The sequence below is a fragment of the Fundulus heteroclitus genome, chromosome 2 (assembly GCF_011125445.2).
Source record: "Fundulus heteroclitus isolate FHET01 chromosome 2, MU-UCD_Fhet_4.1, whole genome shotgun sequence".
Classification (NCBI taxonomy): domain Eukaryota; kingdom Metazoa; phylum Chordata; class Actinopteri; order Cyprinodontiformes; family Fundulidae; genus Fundulus; species Fundulus heteroclitus.
Genome location: NC_046362.1, coordinates 38870346 through 38887770, shown reverse-complemented (window position 1 = coordinate 38887770; position 17425 = coordinate 38870346). Strand labels below are relative to the sequence as shown.

The window sequence follows — 17425 nt, the reverse complement described above, 5'->3', positions numbered from 1 at the left end:
TTACATAAAAGGGGAGTAATGAAACTCTTTGGATGTTTTGGATGAGTCATCAGGTCAATTTTCTGTTGCTCTCTGCTCCTCAGGAGGCAGCGGCTGTTTTTTATGCGTGGGCTTCCAGAGTAAACTGCTGCTTGTTTGATCCAACAATTCACATCTTGTTCCTTTTCTGAAGTTGCATTTCCTAACATGAAATGCAGCAAAATATCCAGATACAGTTGGTCTGATCAGTTTTATTCAGGAACTTATTGCTGATCTGCAATTTAGGAAAGGTTCCAGATTTACCATGTTGACACTTTTAACCAATTTAAACACTCAATTAACAAGCAAACAAGGTTTAATAACTTCATTTTGGTACATAAGAGTTTGGCTGAGCCAACTAACCCTTTCTCAGCTCGTTAGAACCCGACTTTGCTTTTGTTCCTGTTTGTGTTGCATGTCTGCTTTGCTGTGAAGTGATTTCAGCAAACCTCTGCTCTAACCGCCGTTCTAGCACCCCTCAGATATCCAACAGACGTTCTACCCTCACACGTTCCCCCATTTATTCCTATTTATCCCCAACAGAAATGGAAACATCAGTTTCTGTCTGCAGAAATTAAAGCTGAAACCAATAAAACACTCAGATCCAATTACTTAATAAACCTTTTTGTTCGAGCACTGTTAAAAAGGTCGACATTCCTGCATATCTCCATTAATATTAATGAAAAGTTACTCAAGTTCACACTAACTGACTCTTTAATGTGCCGACCATAATTCTTAATTGAATTTTCTGTCTTTTTAACTCTAAAGAGCATAACCTATTACGCTCCTCGGTGTCTGCTCTCTGCATCGTCTGTTTTGCAGTTATCTAAAGGAACAGGAAGGATATAATCTCTGTTTGCAGTGAAAGTTTGGACAACAACACAGGGAAACCTTTTAAACCAAATTATGCTGCAGCAGGAAATGATCTAACAATACCCCAGAATCACCTAAATAATGTCTAATTTGACATCCTACACCCTGCAGTCAATGAGTTGCTTCACATATCAGGGATGTAAGTCTGCTGAAAGCAGCCAGTGCAGATGTCCTGCCATCATAACTGCATCCCAGCCTTATTTCTGCTGTTTTAGCCTCTCCAGCTCCTTCTGCTGCTGCCTTATCGTTGCTTTCTCACAGCGAAGCGCCGTTTTCCTCCTGCCACCCCTCGCTTGGCTGCTCCTCCTTTACGGCGATGCTGTGTGTTTACAGCCTCAGACTTGTTTTACAGGCCCAGCAGGTGTGGCCAGAGTTCAGCTGTCTGAGCCAGAAACCAGATGGTTTCATGACTCAGGTGCTCCATGCCTGGATAGCCTGCCAGCTGCAAGTGTCTTCGGCTCAACCTTATTGATTCCCCCCGTTCCCCCTCCTGCTCTCTGGCCTCGTCCTGAGCCGGGCGGAGCTAGCTGTGGATGGGTCAGCCAGACCTTATCGTGAGGCGTGTTCACTGACATTTTACCCTGGTGGAGATGGAGGCATTGTGGGAAAGACGAGACAGCTGTGGCTGCATAAATGTCAGCGTAGTGGCAGACCAAGCCGGCTGCATTTCCAGGAAACTTTGCAAAAGGAATCCAGCTAACCGGGGACAGATGTGACTGAACATGCTTATCCAGGCTGCTGCCAGGATCAGTGGCAGGTGCAAGCCCCCAGATGTTCATGTAGATGACAGAGAAGTGCTCTTACTGCAACATGTTGGGTAACACAAAGAAATCCAGAGCAGTGAAATCGTCATAAACTGGCTGCTTTTCAGCATTTCAGGCATTTTCGGTCCTTTGTGATCATTTTCTTCTCATTTTTAAGACCCTCAATTCTGACCTTTGAGTCCTCTGGTCAGAAAAAGTAAGTCCTGTCTACAGCAGAGACCCAACGTTAAATTAGTCTATTCACTACTTGGTTACAAGCAACTTCTTGGAAGCTGCAGGTACAAGAACGCTATTCTGTTCTCTGTTTGATGAGAGAAATGCATGTAAATTAACAAAGATAACGGATTAAAACAGTGTTTTACCACTAATGGTGACCATCAAGAGTTGTTGACTGAAAACTTACTGTGCCTTGCAAAGTATTCAAGCCCTCTAACCTTTTCAGATCCGGTCACAAGCCTGTTATGTGTTTTATTGGTGTTTTCTGTGAAGGAGCAGCATGATGCTGCCACCACCGTGTTTCACTTAGAGATGATGTGTTCAGTGTGACTTGCACTTTAGTTTTGGTCCTCTCTGCTCTGTGCACCTTCCTCCACATGCCTGCCGGGTTTTTCTCATGACTCGAGACGAGCTGCAAACAGGACTTAGGACCAGAGAGAGTGCAGCTAATAGTTGACCTGTGGACAGACTCTCCTTCCTAAGCTGTAGACCTTTGGGATTGCTCCAGACTGAACATGGGCCTCAGGCCTGCTCCTGTGGTTGACCTTCCTTTGCCTCTAAGCAGACACGCCACAGTGTGATGGTCAGGGAGAAGGACTGGAGATAAAATGAGTGGCTTCTGAAAGCCTCCAGAACTGCTGATCAGGATAATTTGGAAAAGCAGGAGGAGGTCAGGTTGCTTAAAAGGAAAATATTAAGAAATTCTAATGGGCTTAAATCCTTTGGTCTTAATAAGTTTGCATGTTTTTTTTTATATAATAAACTTGTCAGTTCCCTTATGACGCTGTATAAACGTCACCTCTTTGCTTTTTTATCCAGCCATTTCTTTCTGTCTGATTGTGTTTATTCACGTGGACACAGCCTACATGCACATGTTCTCACAACACCTCTAATGGCCACTGCAGTGTCTCTCCATCTCTTAACCTCCTAACCTCTTCAGCAAATACCAGGAACAGTGGCTCTCCATCTCTACCCACTGATGCACTGTGGATTCTTCAGGGACTATTGATTTCCACCAGAGGTGACATTTACTGTGTGCTCTCCCAAGTCATCGCCTTAATCACCTGGCTGGTCCTTCACACTTGAACTGAATCTGATGTCAAACTCTCAAGTGATGAGCTGACCTGTTGTTGCTCCTTTTGGATGATTACGGGTCAGCTGACAGAACAACTGCAACCAGCCGCCACTCACACCTTAGACCCCTCTCCACGCCTCTCCCTCATTAGTCAGCGCTGATTTGGGTAAAGCCAGATTTTACTCCTTGGACTGCAAAGAGAACAAATGGAGTGGGATGCATTTTGTTTAATTTATAATTTATAGCCCTCATAGTGACTGGTTTGACTGATTTAACGCTGGTTCTAACTTAGCAGACGCTAACTTACCACCATTAGCGGCCAACAGCTGAGGAACCATGAGCAAAAAGGTAAAAGCACTCAGCGGCCACCTTGGTAGGTACACCTGTTCAGTTGTCAACACAAATGGTGAACCAGCCAATCACAGGGCAGCACCTGAAAGCATTTCATCATCTAGACGCGGTGCTATGGTTGTTGGCCACCTGGTTCCTCATGATGGAAAGGCGTCACTGGTTCCAGGCACAGTCTGCAGAACCCCGTCTCTGAACACAACACATACATCCTTGAAGCAGCTGAGCTACAGCAGCAGAAGACCACACCAGGTACCGGTCCTGTCAGCTAAGAGCAGGAAACCCCAGGCTGAAATTCACACAGACTCACCAGAACTGGACCAGAACAGGTTGGAGAGACGTTGCCTGGTCCGATGAGCCTGGATTTCAGCCGCAGCATTCAGAAGGTTGGCTCAGCCCTTGGTGGAAAGAGCATGTTCAGCAGTTCAGGCTGGTGCTAGCCATGCCATGGTGTCAGATTATTTTTGCTGACCGTCTCCAGGCCTTTATGACCTCAGTGGACTCGTCTTCTGATGGCTACTACCAGCAGGACAACGTCACAAAGCTCAGATCATCTCAACTTGGTGGACATCACAATGAATTCAATGGACTTTAGTTGCTTCCACTCTGCAGATCTCAGTCCAGCCCAACACCAGCCAGGATCAACTTGGAGACAGTTCTAGGACTTTAGGCTATTTTATATTGTTTTTTTACATAACGACTTTCTGTATTGATATCTCAAGATGAAATATACTTATGAATACATTACTAGTAGTCATTCAGAGGAGGATTTTATCTAAAGCAACTATCTGACATAATCAGGAAGCAACACTGCAGCAAACAGGAAACTTTGTTTTTCTGTTGATCTGGTTTCAATAGACATGTCCAGTCGTGAATTTTGAGCAAAGCTTTAAAATGTCTCAAAAAGAAAATGCAAATTAGGTGTGTTTGCATCCACTGGCTTAGAGAGAATAAACCAGGCTACGAAAAGCAGAATTTCACCAGAATTTGAATTCTACTGGTGGCCGTAATAAACAGGAAGCAGAGGTTGCAAACTAGCATGGAGGTTTTCAGGAAGGTGTTGCTGTCAGGCAAGTTGTTACTGTTCTGTCATGTCAGCAATAATCTGGAGACGTAGAGAAAGAAATGCAATTCTGTGCGCGTTATGGGAATATCCGGGAAGACGGCAATAATGAAACATCTGATCAGTCACGTGGCATCAATGTTTACGTCTGAACTAATCAGCAAACATGTTTCCATCTCCTGTTTTGTACATTAATTATTTTTAACAAACTCCCAACAATAACCTCAAGCTAGTGTAAAAGCTTTTTTTGCTAATTTGAAGACGTTATTTCAAATTTTGAAACTTTTCCAATACAATGCTTCAAAATGCAAACAAAAAAACGTTGATGGAAACCTGGCTGTTATGTGGTGTTTTTTTTCTGAGAGCAGTCTGTCACCCCTGGGTACTGGCTGTGGAACCAGACAGGTGCATAATGAAAATGAGTCAAAAGCACATTGAGACTTTCTCTGGTGCACCTTTAAGAGCTGTGGAGCAAACTGCAGCACGTTGAGGTCACTGTGACTGAAATAAGACGCACAGACTGCGGCATAGAAACATGGCAGCGACTGCTTTAAACGCACACTAAACACATGATGTAACGCTGACATATAAAGTCCTCAACTGTTGGCACTATCAGACAAAAACTGTTTGATAGACACATAAACCTTTATTAGTTTATATAAATTCAGCCTATCAAAATCAGAATCCAGTATATTAGTTTGCATATGAAGACATATTTAGTGTGCATATTTATTGTAGGGAGTTTGAAAATGAAACAATGAATCCAGGCCTCTGGAAACACAAAAGCTCGTGTTTAGTTTACAGTAACTTGTAAGGAAGTCCAAATTTCTGAGAGAATCTGAGAATCAGGTTTCTTTGGACTGCAGGACTCTACCTTCACTTTCCAAACGTGGCCAAAACTATTCATACCCCTGACACATTTAGTAAAAAGTGCCTTTGGAGTTGGGACTGGATGTGAAATCCCTTTTAAAGCAGCCCAGCTAGCTAAAAGCTCGTCCTGACATTCACTTTCACCTTTTAGATTAAATCTAAAGGCCACATGTTGATGAACTGCTGTCTGTTTGCTAGTATTCAGATAATTCTAATACTTTCCCATTTGTTGTCCATTCTTGCCATTCGGATGGGAAAATTGCGAGATTAGTCCGCAGTAATAGACCTTTTTCCAAACAACGTTACCATTAGCATTCTGTCACCTAAGTGCTTTCACCACTGTGAGTCACGGAGATTGGACCATGATATTTACCTCCTAATGGAGACTAAAATGAACCTCATGCTGCTGTTTCCTCTGTGAATTTGTGTTTTTTATGCTCTGTACTGAGCGTGTCCCATGAAGCGGTGCGGCCCGACAGGCCCGGGGCTCTTCTACAAACCCAAATGTATTGTTCTGCCCCGTCAGGAAGCCTCTGATGGACCTGAATTACCGTCCTGACTCGTGTGAGGACGGCACACGTCCGCTGAGTGCAGCGATAGCTTTCCTCCGACGCTGCAAATGATGACCTCCGTGGCTGAATGTCTGCCAGAGTTAGCTCATCATGCAGAAAAGCTTCTGAAGAGACTCCAGAAGCTGCTGTTTCAAAGACGTGGAACATTAATGATGTATAATATATAAATACTTTACACTGTCATAATGTTTCATCCTAGTTTGTCCACACTTCATTTGCTGACTTTCTATTTTTTCTGCTCTCACAGAAATATGTTGGAAATCCTCCTAAGTTAGAGAATGTTATCTTTAGATTGTGCAGCTTTCAGCGATATAGCGCTAATAATGTGTCTTTATCTCCATCTTTTTACCCCCTTAGCCTCTGTGTTGCACACTTGTTCAGCAGAATGAGAGGCATTTGACTCGACTTGAAATATTCTCCTGTACAGATAGAAGTGGTACTTGGAGCTCGTGGGCTGTAGCTTTTTTTTTTTCTTTTAATAATTTCTCAACAACTCTGAGTACATCTGTGAGAAACGTTCTACAATTTTCATGTTCCTTCCTGAAGCACTCTTAATGTGCAGAGTCCTCCAGGAATCCAAAGTCATGCAGTTTAGGTTAATTGCTATCTTTTCACCGTGCATGTGTCTGAGGCAGGAATGGCAGCAACTCTCTGTGGATTAGGTTAGCGTAGATGTAGGTGATGTTTCTGTAGGATGGTTATTTCTGGGAACATCGTTGCCTTTAGAACAATGAAGTTTAATGAAATACTTGGCGTACAGTCAGGGTGAGGCATGCTGAATTACTGAGCAGCAAGTAGAGGTTTAACGAGAAGATGTAACAGATTGGTCACACAGTCAGAATAAAGAAAAGTGTTTGAGTGCGACTAATATTAAGGTCCTGGATTTGTCCAGATGAGCCATACATCTCCAGAGCCTTTTGCTCTGTATTTTCTTTTCTTTTGAGAAGATGAAGTTCTTAATGTTCCTGCAGACCTGATTCTGTTTTTCACTGAATCATTTGTTCGTTGTCTGGCTTTAAATCATCAAGCTTCAGCGTCAAAGTTAAATTTGGAAACTTTCAAACACCTCCAATTTAGCTTCTCAACATGACCCTTAGTTATTAAAGTCATAAAGTTATATCAGAAAAAGACTAGCTAGCAAATATTAAAATTATAAACTTTTTCTTCAGTTTTGCAATTTAGACATTTTTGACTTGCTTTTTTTTTCTTTTCTTTTTTTTTGCAGTTTTCATGCTTGTTTTACTCTAATTTGGACATGATTCCAAAATTATTATCACTTGTTTTGTATTTTCAAGAATACAATAAAGGTTTCATAAATGTTAAACATCATTCCAGTTAGAATAACCCGCTTCATTTTTGACTAACAAAAGTTTTAAAGATTGTTGAATGTCATCCAGATTCCTAAAGGAAAAGGAAAATAACCTTTAATCTAGAAAGAAGCACACCAGGGTCGTTGTCATTAGCTACTCTGGCCTCTTGCTCACCCTTAATTAAAGCATAATAAACATTTATAAACATTACTAACACATGCATGTATTTTATTAGCCAGCTATAAGTGGTACCAAAATCTATTTTTGAAGTAGGTTTTAAATAAATTAAAGGGGAAGACCAGAGAAAATAAGAGTTCAATGTTCAGAACCAGAACGTTGTCCAATGTTAACGGTCTAGAGAGTAGAGAATGAGCCTTTATCTGACTGCTGTCTTGTCTCCTGTGTTGCAGATAGCCCAGGCAGGAGGCCTGGTGGATGGAGGCCATGCTGGCTGTGTGCCTGGCTTCCAGGTCAAAAACTACCGGCTGGTGTACGGCGGACCTTTCCAGAAAGGCCAGCCTCTCCTACAAGGTCAGTGAAGACCAGAACAAACACGGCCATTCCTCACCCTGACCATGCGTGTAGTTGCTGATGGGGAGTCTGGGTCCTGCTGGGTTTAACGCTTCATGTTGGGGAGAAAAAGGAGTTTTTCACTGCAGGTCAAGGTTAGGATGTGCTTCAGTTAGCAGATTGGTTCTTTTGTTTTTCATATCCAGCAGAACAAATATCAGTCCCAGCCTTAAAATGGAGCAAAACTCCTTCTTTGTGCAACTCTGCCAACAACAACATATACTGTATGTGCTTATGAATTATTCTCATTGAATGAGTGATATTTGCAACATGTTGTTCCTGTTTTGTTCCTCCCCTGACTGCAGCTGTAGGCTGTGTCTTATATTCATCTTTGTCTCGTCACTATTCCACATTCTGTTAGAGGATCTGAGGAAAGGGGACTGATGGTTTCTGGCTGCTGACTTGAACATGCATGCAGATGCATGTTTTTCATCTGCAGGCTGTATGTTGACTACATTTAAGTTTGTCAGTTGAGTTAAAATAGAAAGTGGACAGTTGGAAATGTTGATTAAGGTCTGTGAGGTTGGAATCTGCTCGTCCTGGGTTGTCAGCATGGCGGCTCACGCGTTTTTATCCTGACATCAACAAGGTGCTGACACCAGTCTTTTTAAAATAGAGCCAAGGAAGTGATTACTAATTCATTTGGTTAATTATTCATTTGATTACTCACTCACTTGTTGTTTTATCCGTCTGATATGATGAAATGCAGTGGAAATATCTAAGTGGGAATAATTTATAGTTTGTTAATGCAGCCCCTGATTTATTCAACTTGTTTCAATTCTCCTCTCATTACTCCGTCTCCTCTTTATTTCATCATCCTGCTGTTCTCCCAATTGTTCCCCACATTACTCGGCTACACAGACTGAATAAAATTACCTGCTTCAGTGACATGCACATAATGTGCTCTACCTATACACACATTTGCTTCTAAAGTGGCAAGCAGTGCTTTCAGAAGGGCTTCTTATACAGAGCTAACTTTCTTTGTGCGCGACCAACAGACAGTGTTTCCTATTGAAAATACTTACTTTCCTGCCTAGACAGCAAAATATGACAAATCTGTGAATTTCTCCTTCAATTTCCTTTCTTCTTTTTCAGCTTTATTGTACTTGATTCGGTCAGCTGCTGAGGCATTTTGTCATCTGGAGGTTCAGTGGTGCGTGTAGTTGAAGACAGAACTCAGTTCTGCCTTAGTGCTCTGCTCTGGGACAACAGAGTGGTTCCATTACCTTGAATATGCTCCTGTCAGCAGAAACACCTTTCACTGCGGCGGGGGTCCCACCGCTCGCTGCCGCTTACAGGGAGAACCGTGGAGGGAGGCGGGGCACACACACACACACACACACACACACACACACACACACACACACACACACACACACACACACACACACACACACACACACACAGCCCATTGCATGCATGCTCTCTGCAGATCGCTTTGATTTGTTGGAGCTGACATCCAACCGTCTATATTTGTTTTGATGATTTTCGGTGCTGCTTAGCGTAGCAGTTGTGTTAGTCAAGCGCTTCTGCTTGTTTATAAATGTTAAATTAAAAGGAAATTAGCTTCAAGCATTTCCAGGAATAACCTTTAATTTGAATAGACAGAAACTTCATGATAGAACTTTGATAATTGAAGTTAGTTATCAATGCATAGTGCCGTACAATAGCATTAATATCACTTATAAGGAAGAATATAAACAGTTTTCCAGATAACAGTAGGAAAAGTGTGGCCTTCAGCCTCTTCTAATTTTATACCTTTCACTTTAGATTTCTGGGATCTACTGTGTGTCTCTCATGAAGGTAAAACATCTGACAATAAAGCCCTCGTTAAGGCAGCTTTATGATTGATGCACGTACCTTCCACTTGTAAATGAGACATAAAGAAACAACATTGCAGCATTTATGCTCTGTGCGGCTTTTCCTCCGAAGTAGCAATATTCTCCTAGACTCTAGGGGGCAGCATTGTGCTCCTACGCCAAGCGTACTACACCCCACTACATGAAGAAGTAGAAAACAGTTGTTTCACATATTTGAAAGATCCTTCTTTTCTTTCAAGAATAACTGTGATTTCTCTCCAGGAATTGTAAACGATTTGTTGATCACGGTAAATTTTATGGTGTCCATATTTTTGAACCTATGCCATAGTCTGGAGGAGTGATTGCTTGACCACCAGGTTTTTCCACACTGGACTGTCCACATAGTTAGGAATATTCCTTGGTGCACGAAGCAGAAACTGGTCAAAGTTGATGGAAAGATGGATGGAGCTAAATCAGGAGAATCCTGGAAGAGAACCTGTTAGATGCTGCAGGAGACCTGAGACTGAGGTTGAGGTTCTCCTTCCAGCAGGAGAACCAGCCTGAACCTGCAGCCTGAGATATTATGGGATGGGTTAATTAAGACAAATCAGTTTATTTATGTAGTGTCACGTCATCTCAAGGCAATTTACAGTCAGTTCAGTCAAATCCTCCAGTCAGGTTGGTTCAGAGTTTCTCTCTCAGGAAACCCAGCAGGTTGCATCCAGTGGCTGACCTGCAGCTTTCTCTCCTTCTTTAATGAACATGGAGCCACGCTGGACAGTTGCTGCCATTGAGTTGTTGACTTTGCAGCAATCCCTCATACCAAGCATGCAGGTAGCGACAGTGGAGAGGAAAACTCCTCTTAGACCTTTTTAGATCAGGGGTCTTAAACCCTGGTGATCAGGACCGCCTGTCCTGCATATGTTATGTGTTTCCCTGCCTCGCCACACCTGAACTAAATAAATGGCTGACTAACAGGCCTCTTCAGCCCCTCATGGCTGCTGAGGAGGTCATGTGAGCCTTTGATTCAGGTGTGGTGGAGCAGAGATCTAAAACATCCAGAACAGGGGGTCTCCTGGTTTAGATCGAAGCAGATTCAGGCGGTGGAGTGGCCTAGTCAAAGTACAGACTTAAATCTAACTGAGCATCTCTGGCAAGATGTAACAAGAAATGTCAGTCTGTAGATATTCAAAGCTGGTGGAGACAACCCCTAGATAATCTGCAGTCAGAGATTCACTCTTAGACGTTTTTAGTTGTAAAAACATTAAAAACTACCGATCATTTTCTAACTACTTTACGATCATTCATGACTTTGTGTTGTTCACTCTGATAAACCCCAGTGGCATGCACTGAAGGTTATGGTTGTAGTATGTCAGCATGTGAAAAGGCTCGGCATATTTTCCCAGGAGGAGCCGTGCATTAGGTATGACACATCCGTGTAGAAGTATAACAGGAAATGATCTTTCAAACTGAGACGATTCTACAACAGTGCCAGTTTCATGACATCATAAATTCAGCACAGTGTGTAGAAGTCAGACAGAGCATTAATATTACCTGCTAACTGTGCGTTTTGTCACATTTGAACAAATTGTCCACTGAGTATGAGCAATAATCAGTGAGAATGCCCCAGGCTGCAGCTGGTCCCGGTGACACATGCAGATTTATGTAAATTCCTCTCAGTGCGGTGGCACCTGCTGCAGACCTCGCTGTGTAATTACCAATGGGGGGGGGGGGGCTGTTAGAGTGATACCTGTTGGTGCCGACCGGGGTTCAAGGAGATCCCTCTTGACTAATGGCCGTGTCCACGAAGCAAACGCAGTCACAGACAGTATGCTGAGTGTCAGTCTCTCTCCATGCTTTGTCCCCGTTTCATCACCAGCGCCTTTTCATCAACTTCATTTATTTATTGATTGATTTTCCATCTGCCTCCGCCGCCTCTTATTTCAATGGTTTTAAGCACAAATGCAAAGACTGGCTTTCTTATCCATGGTACGGCATAAAAAGGATAACTGCTAATATTTATGATCATTGATTTATCACTATAAGACTGATAAACAGTTTAAATCTGCAAATTAATGTTCCGTCCTCTGACTGACAGAGACCCTCCATAAAGCCCCCAGGGAAAGAAAGACCCTCGGTTCCTGACCTCGTTAACCATGGTCAGTTTGACTGCTGTACCAGCGCTGCTGCTATTTAGTGAAACTACACATTTAAGATGAATTATTTATCAAATAGTGACTCAAACTGTACAAATCAGAGCAGCAACACCAGGAAACAGAAGCTGTGTTTATTTGACTGATAACCTGCAGCAGGTTGCATGAGCAAATCAGCCTTCATGAATACCCAGAAGTGTGCATATTTAGCCAGAATATTCTGCCACAAAGGGTCTCCTTGTAAAAACCCACAGTCTCCTTTCATCTTAACTGTGCAAAGTCTCCACTATGACAAAGTAAGCTGAGTTACATGTCCGTGCAGACTAATCTTCTATCAAAGTGCTTTCCAGCCACTCTGCCCTGCATGTTTTAGATGTTTCTCTGCTTCAGAGCACCTGATTTCTGCTGATGGCTGATTAGCAGGCTTTTGCTGACCTGCAATCGCCTGAATCAGGTGAGTTAGAGCAGGGAAACATCTAAAACCTGCAGGGCGGAGTAGCGTGAGGACCAGGGCTGAAAAACACTGCAGGTCCTGAAAAAGGAGGATATCTGTGAGCAAGGATGTAAACTTATACAGCCGGTAAAATAAGCACAAATATATTTATCTGTTGAAATGAAATTTAGAGCAGACAACCCAAGTCACTGAGATAAATAAGAAATGAAGGCAGAGCGGACAGAGGAGTGTCTGGTTGATGGAGGGAAGTCTCTGGATTATGGCTGCAGCAGCGCTCACTGCAACATTCAGAGGTTTAGAAAACCATTTCTATTGGAAACATTTGGACATTTAGTGAAAGTTGTTTGATTTTACCAGCTGGACAACTCTGTGCAAATTTAGTACTCAGAAACCTTTGGTCATTATTTCATATTAAATCAGCTGATAGTGAACACAGATACAGATTCCAGCTGATTTCCTGGCTTTCTATGACTTTTTGCACATCCTTGTATTTGTGTTTAACAGATTAATTACACACAAGTTAATTAATCTGTCTGAATTTCTGTGTGTGCGTGAATTATTTTGATTATCACTGGTATCTGCTGTGAATTTAATGATAATAAAAATATTAAACTTCTGTTTAGTGAGAAAAACATTGACCCATTTAATACCTGCTTTACTCAACATAATCATCCATCGGCCAGCTTAATGGATACACCTAACCGGTGTTGTCTTAGACTCTGATTCACCTTGAAAATGGCTTTAACCTCGTTATCCTTTGTGGCAGAGGTCCAGATGTTTGGGTGCTATTTATGAAAAATGTTGGTGAATGAAAGGATAATAAATTTATTTGCAATAAATAATTGAAAAGTGTAAAAACATTGTTGCTTTGAGCTTATAGCAAACAGCCTGGATAAAATATATAATTCATTATTTCAATCTCATTAAGCTATTATTAAAAGAGTTGCCTCAGGTAGACATCTGTTTTCTGTATCGCCCCTTTACCCTCTAAAATATTTTTATGCTTTAAACAGCAAGCGTCACTGAATAAATAACACACAGCTCTTAAATATTTGCTCCTTTCTTGCAGTTCAAGCATTCCGTCTAATATGAATGTTGCGTGTAGTGATATTACCATCATGATAAATTTATGATATTCTGTATTTGCACCCCTAACATTGGCATGATAGCATCCCGCTGCAGCGCTGCTATCTGCTTAAATGTGTTTCATGTTGAGAGATGGTGCAGACCTTGGTTGGTTCTTTCTACCATCTGGAACCAGTCGGCCCTTTGTCCTGAGAACCCTGACATCCACAGAGCGTTTTCATCCACACAGCTGCTGCTCGCTGGAGATTTTCTCCCACAACCATCATAAATACGGCTTTACAGTGACTGAAAGCGTGAAGCCATCCTGCCTGTGAGCAGCGGTTCAGGCTGGTGGCGCTGCTGTTATGGTGTGGGGGGCATTTTACGGCACGCTTAGAGCCACAGCTTATGTAGGTGTGTAAACGCTCTGTGACTTAATGAGTAACTATAACTAACTCTAATAAAATGCAAATAAAAGTAGTTCTATCATCAAATAGTTCTCTTTCTCCCTTTAACTGTAGTAACGCTGCACTGAGTTCACTGACGACACAGAAAGGTCCCTGCAGCTAATGCCACTGCAGAAAACAATCTGCAGACCCAGAAAAATAATTTCTCCTTGTCTTGAGTTTAAAGGAGAAAATCAGCTTTCTTCATCCACTTGACGAGACTGACGGCGCCATATTTCTGCTGCGGTTTCCAAACTCCAAAGGCCTGAGACAGATTAATCAGGCCGGCTGCTGATGGACATTTACTGCAGGATAAATTAGGTTATTGGTCCTGAAAAGTTACTTTAATAGCTCTTTGTCTGAATGGGTTGTGCCATAAAGAAACAATGAAATGTATTGATTTTGTGGTGGTGTTACGGCTCACCTTAGTTCCTCAGGCTTGTTTGTTTCATGCCTTGTCAACTCCCACTCAGAGATGGCAGTAAAGTTGACGCAGTGTGCTGTCAACAGCTTGGCAGCTACTTCACAGCATCAGGGACGCTTTTCATGTGGAAAACCTCAACCTCTTATGAACAATTATTGTGCGTAGTTTGCTTTCTGCTTTAGGCCATCTTAAAAGAGACATTACATTCAGTTAATTTATTCAGAGCTATATTCTTTGGATGCTGGGCTGTACTAGAAAGCTACAGGGCACCCCACTACGATGGCTGATAAAACACGGAGTAGAAATGAGAAGAGCTTCCTTATCTGTCTGCGGCAGAGCTAAACATTCCTCAGTACTGGCTTTAAACTATCCCACCCTCAAATATGATTACTCTTGGAAACATGGAAGCCTTTAGCTTTACACACTTTTCTTGATTAAGCATTCCTTAGACTTGACCTAAAAAATGGTGCCTTCAGGAGACGGTCCCCTCCAAGTCGGGCGTTGCTTTTAGCGGCAGTCCGTGGATGTGCTGCTCTTCCAACTGGCTCGGTGCCCACAGCCTAATTATTGCACCCGGCTCTAAAGTTGCTCTTTCTGGCACCGTTCTTGGTGGTTCTCTGCATTCCCTCAGACTTTATCACCACGGCACTTTAGCGGTGTTTGAATTCGGGTGTAGCCTCAGAGTTTGAGAGAAATTGCACAAATGGAGGAGCTCTTTCATCCGTTTTAGTTTTGCCTCATTCCTATTCTGCTCTGCTTTCCAATTTGAGATGATAAAGTTCCCTGTCCCTACACCTCCCCCCCCCTATAAACACAGCCAGATAAACACATGCAGACACCAATCACAGGCATATTTATCTTTTATGAAATAGTCCAGCATGCAGCAGAGGAAGGAGGTCCTGTGATTTATTTGTAGCTTTAAAGGTTGACCACTTCCTCAGCCATATTTCTTTCAGGGGGATCTGTTCATGCAGGACCCTGGCTGAGTATGTGGCATTTTCCTTCTTTGTATGGACACTAAATCCTTTATGCTGCAAAATACAGTGCATACAATGCTACAGCCTACCTTATTATTTCACCACTTTTACTGTAGATAAACAGCCATCCATCCAGCAGAAATGCAACGACTATAATTACCAATTACCATAATATTTCAATCTTATTCTCTCATTTGTTTTGAACAACAACTTACATTTTTTTTGCTGTTTATTACAAACAGGGTAAAACTAAAGCAGCATTTTTAATGCAGTCATTTCTCTCACATCACTGCTCCTCTTTAAAAGCTGAAGCCGGCCTGATCGCTCACCTGTAATACTCTCTCTCTGTAATCCAGAGGCAGGGCAGACATGGACTGGTGCTCCTTCTTCCCTGGCTCTGCATGGCAGGGTGCATATCCGGATCATGCCACTCTCACGCCTCTAATGGCGAAACATTAATCACTCCGTGGAGCCGGAGCTACCAGGACCTGCAGCTTCTCCGGTATATTTTTAATTTGGCCATAAATCAAGGTATGCTTTTGACAAATGACTGTAATTACAGGAAAGGCCATTACCACTATGGCTATGCAAGTGTGTATGCGTGAGTATCAGCGCATGTGGTGGGTGGTTCCACATGCAATGTGTTTGTAATTTGAGAACCGAGTGTATGGCATGTCACCATGGGCTGTTTCTGATCCGTAACAGCTGATATCATGTTTAAGGTTGAGCAGATGGAAATAAGGAATGCATGCTGGTTTCCACACACAACACTTGTCTCAGGGCTTATTCCAGCCTTATTTAGGTCAACCTGTGACTGGAGGCTAGCGGTAGACGGTAGCAGGAAAAGCTCGGCTAGAACCGAGATGGAGCGATGCAAATGATGGCAGAGAGAGGGCTCTAAAAGAAGTTGGTAAAAGTTAGAGTGCTGTACATTTGTTCCATGTGGTCAAAATTTAATAGAATAAAATAGGTTTTTAGTTCACGTCTGGTTTTAAGGGTCCAGGATCTTGGAACAGAGGTCAATTTATTTGAGAATTTCCAGGTATGGATGGGTTTGGAAAAACAAGGAATGCTGAAAAAAATAAATGAAATATTGAAGCATTTTCAGACTTTCTCCTGGACAACAATCTAATGATGCTTAATAAGATAAGATTTATTAAGAGACTTTATTGATCTCACAGTGAATAAATTCACATGTCACATTGGCTTAATAATCAAAAAGAAGGTGCAAAAAGGAGGAAAAGGTTTATATGCAGTGGTTTCCATATCATACTTTTATTTTAACATTTTAACATTTTAACAATCAGTATTTTCTTCACTTATTGGTTGAATGAACATATTCAAAATGTCTACTTTTGGACTTTAAACTACCTCTGATTGAGATTGGACTCAACATCCTTTGATCAGAGTTACATGTGTATTTATTTAATTTTGTTTCTGTAGTTTAAAGTGCAGTGAGTAAGTCCAATGCTTTGTTGTTAACCTGATAATTATCAATTTTTACTGTCATCCTTTTAGACCTATGTAGTTTTTTTGTTACAGTAGCCTATTTTATCCCAGCAGCATCTTTTAAAGTGCCTATCCCACCTAAACTGCTCTTTGTGGACTTAAGCAGCACCTTTAATACGGTAATCATGCAGCCACAAACTAATTCAGAAACTGACCAAACTTTACCGCTCCACCTCATTGTAGCCTTAGATTACAGCTTTTCTAACCAACAGAACAACAGGATGGGGGTTTCTGACTTCTGGCCACACTGGGAATCAGACTAAACAGTTTTAGAGGTAAAGTATTCAATCTCCATTTCGAAATAAAGTTATGGGCTTGTAAATCATCTAACAGCTAATAGCTCCTGTTCCTTGACTTTCATGAGGTCAACAGTAAAAATACTATTGCAGGTATATATAGCGACAATTCATGATACCTATTATCTAAAGTCAGACTCCATCAGATCCTCCAGGTTGGTTAGAAAGTTTCCTCTCTAAGGAAACCCAGCAGGTTGCATCAAGTCTCTCCAAGCAGCATTCACTCCTCCTGAAAGAGCGTAGAGCCACAGTGGACAGTCGTCTGCATTGTTGATGGCTTTGCAGCAATCCCTCATACTGAGCATGCATGAAGCGACAGTGGAGAGGACCACCGTACTTTCTATGAAGAGAAAAATGACAGAGAACAGAAAGTTAAAAGCTGAAATAACAACAAACAACACAGATTGGAGAGCAGTAGGAGAACTCAGCAGAGAGAGAGAAAAAGACCCTGATGTCCTCCAGCAGCCTAAGCCTATAGCAGCATAACTATAGAGGTAGCTCAGGGTAACATGAGCCACTCTGACTAGAAGCTTTGTCACAAAGGAAAGTTTTAAGATTAGTCTTAAAAGTAGACGGGGTGTCTGCCATTTTTAGGTTGGAAAAGTGAAATGTCTCCCGCATCT

General features: G+C 42.1%; 1 protein-coding gene across 1 annotated transcript in view; it reads left to right on the top strand.

Moving 5' to 3' along the window:
- The window catches only part of cdh13 (cadherin 13, H-cadherin (heart)), a 432538-nt gene that overhangs the window by 118268 nt on the left and 296845 nt on the right, over positions 1 to 17425 (top strand). The window contains exon 2 of the mRNA XM_036126911.1: positions 7520 to 7640. Within this exon, the coding sequence (XP_035982804.1) occupies positions 7520 to 7640 (121 nt within the window). The remainder of the gene's footprint in view (positions 1 to 7519; positions 7641 to 17425) is intronic.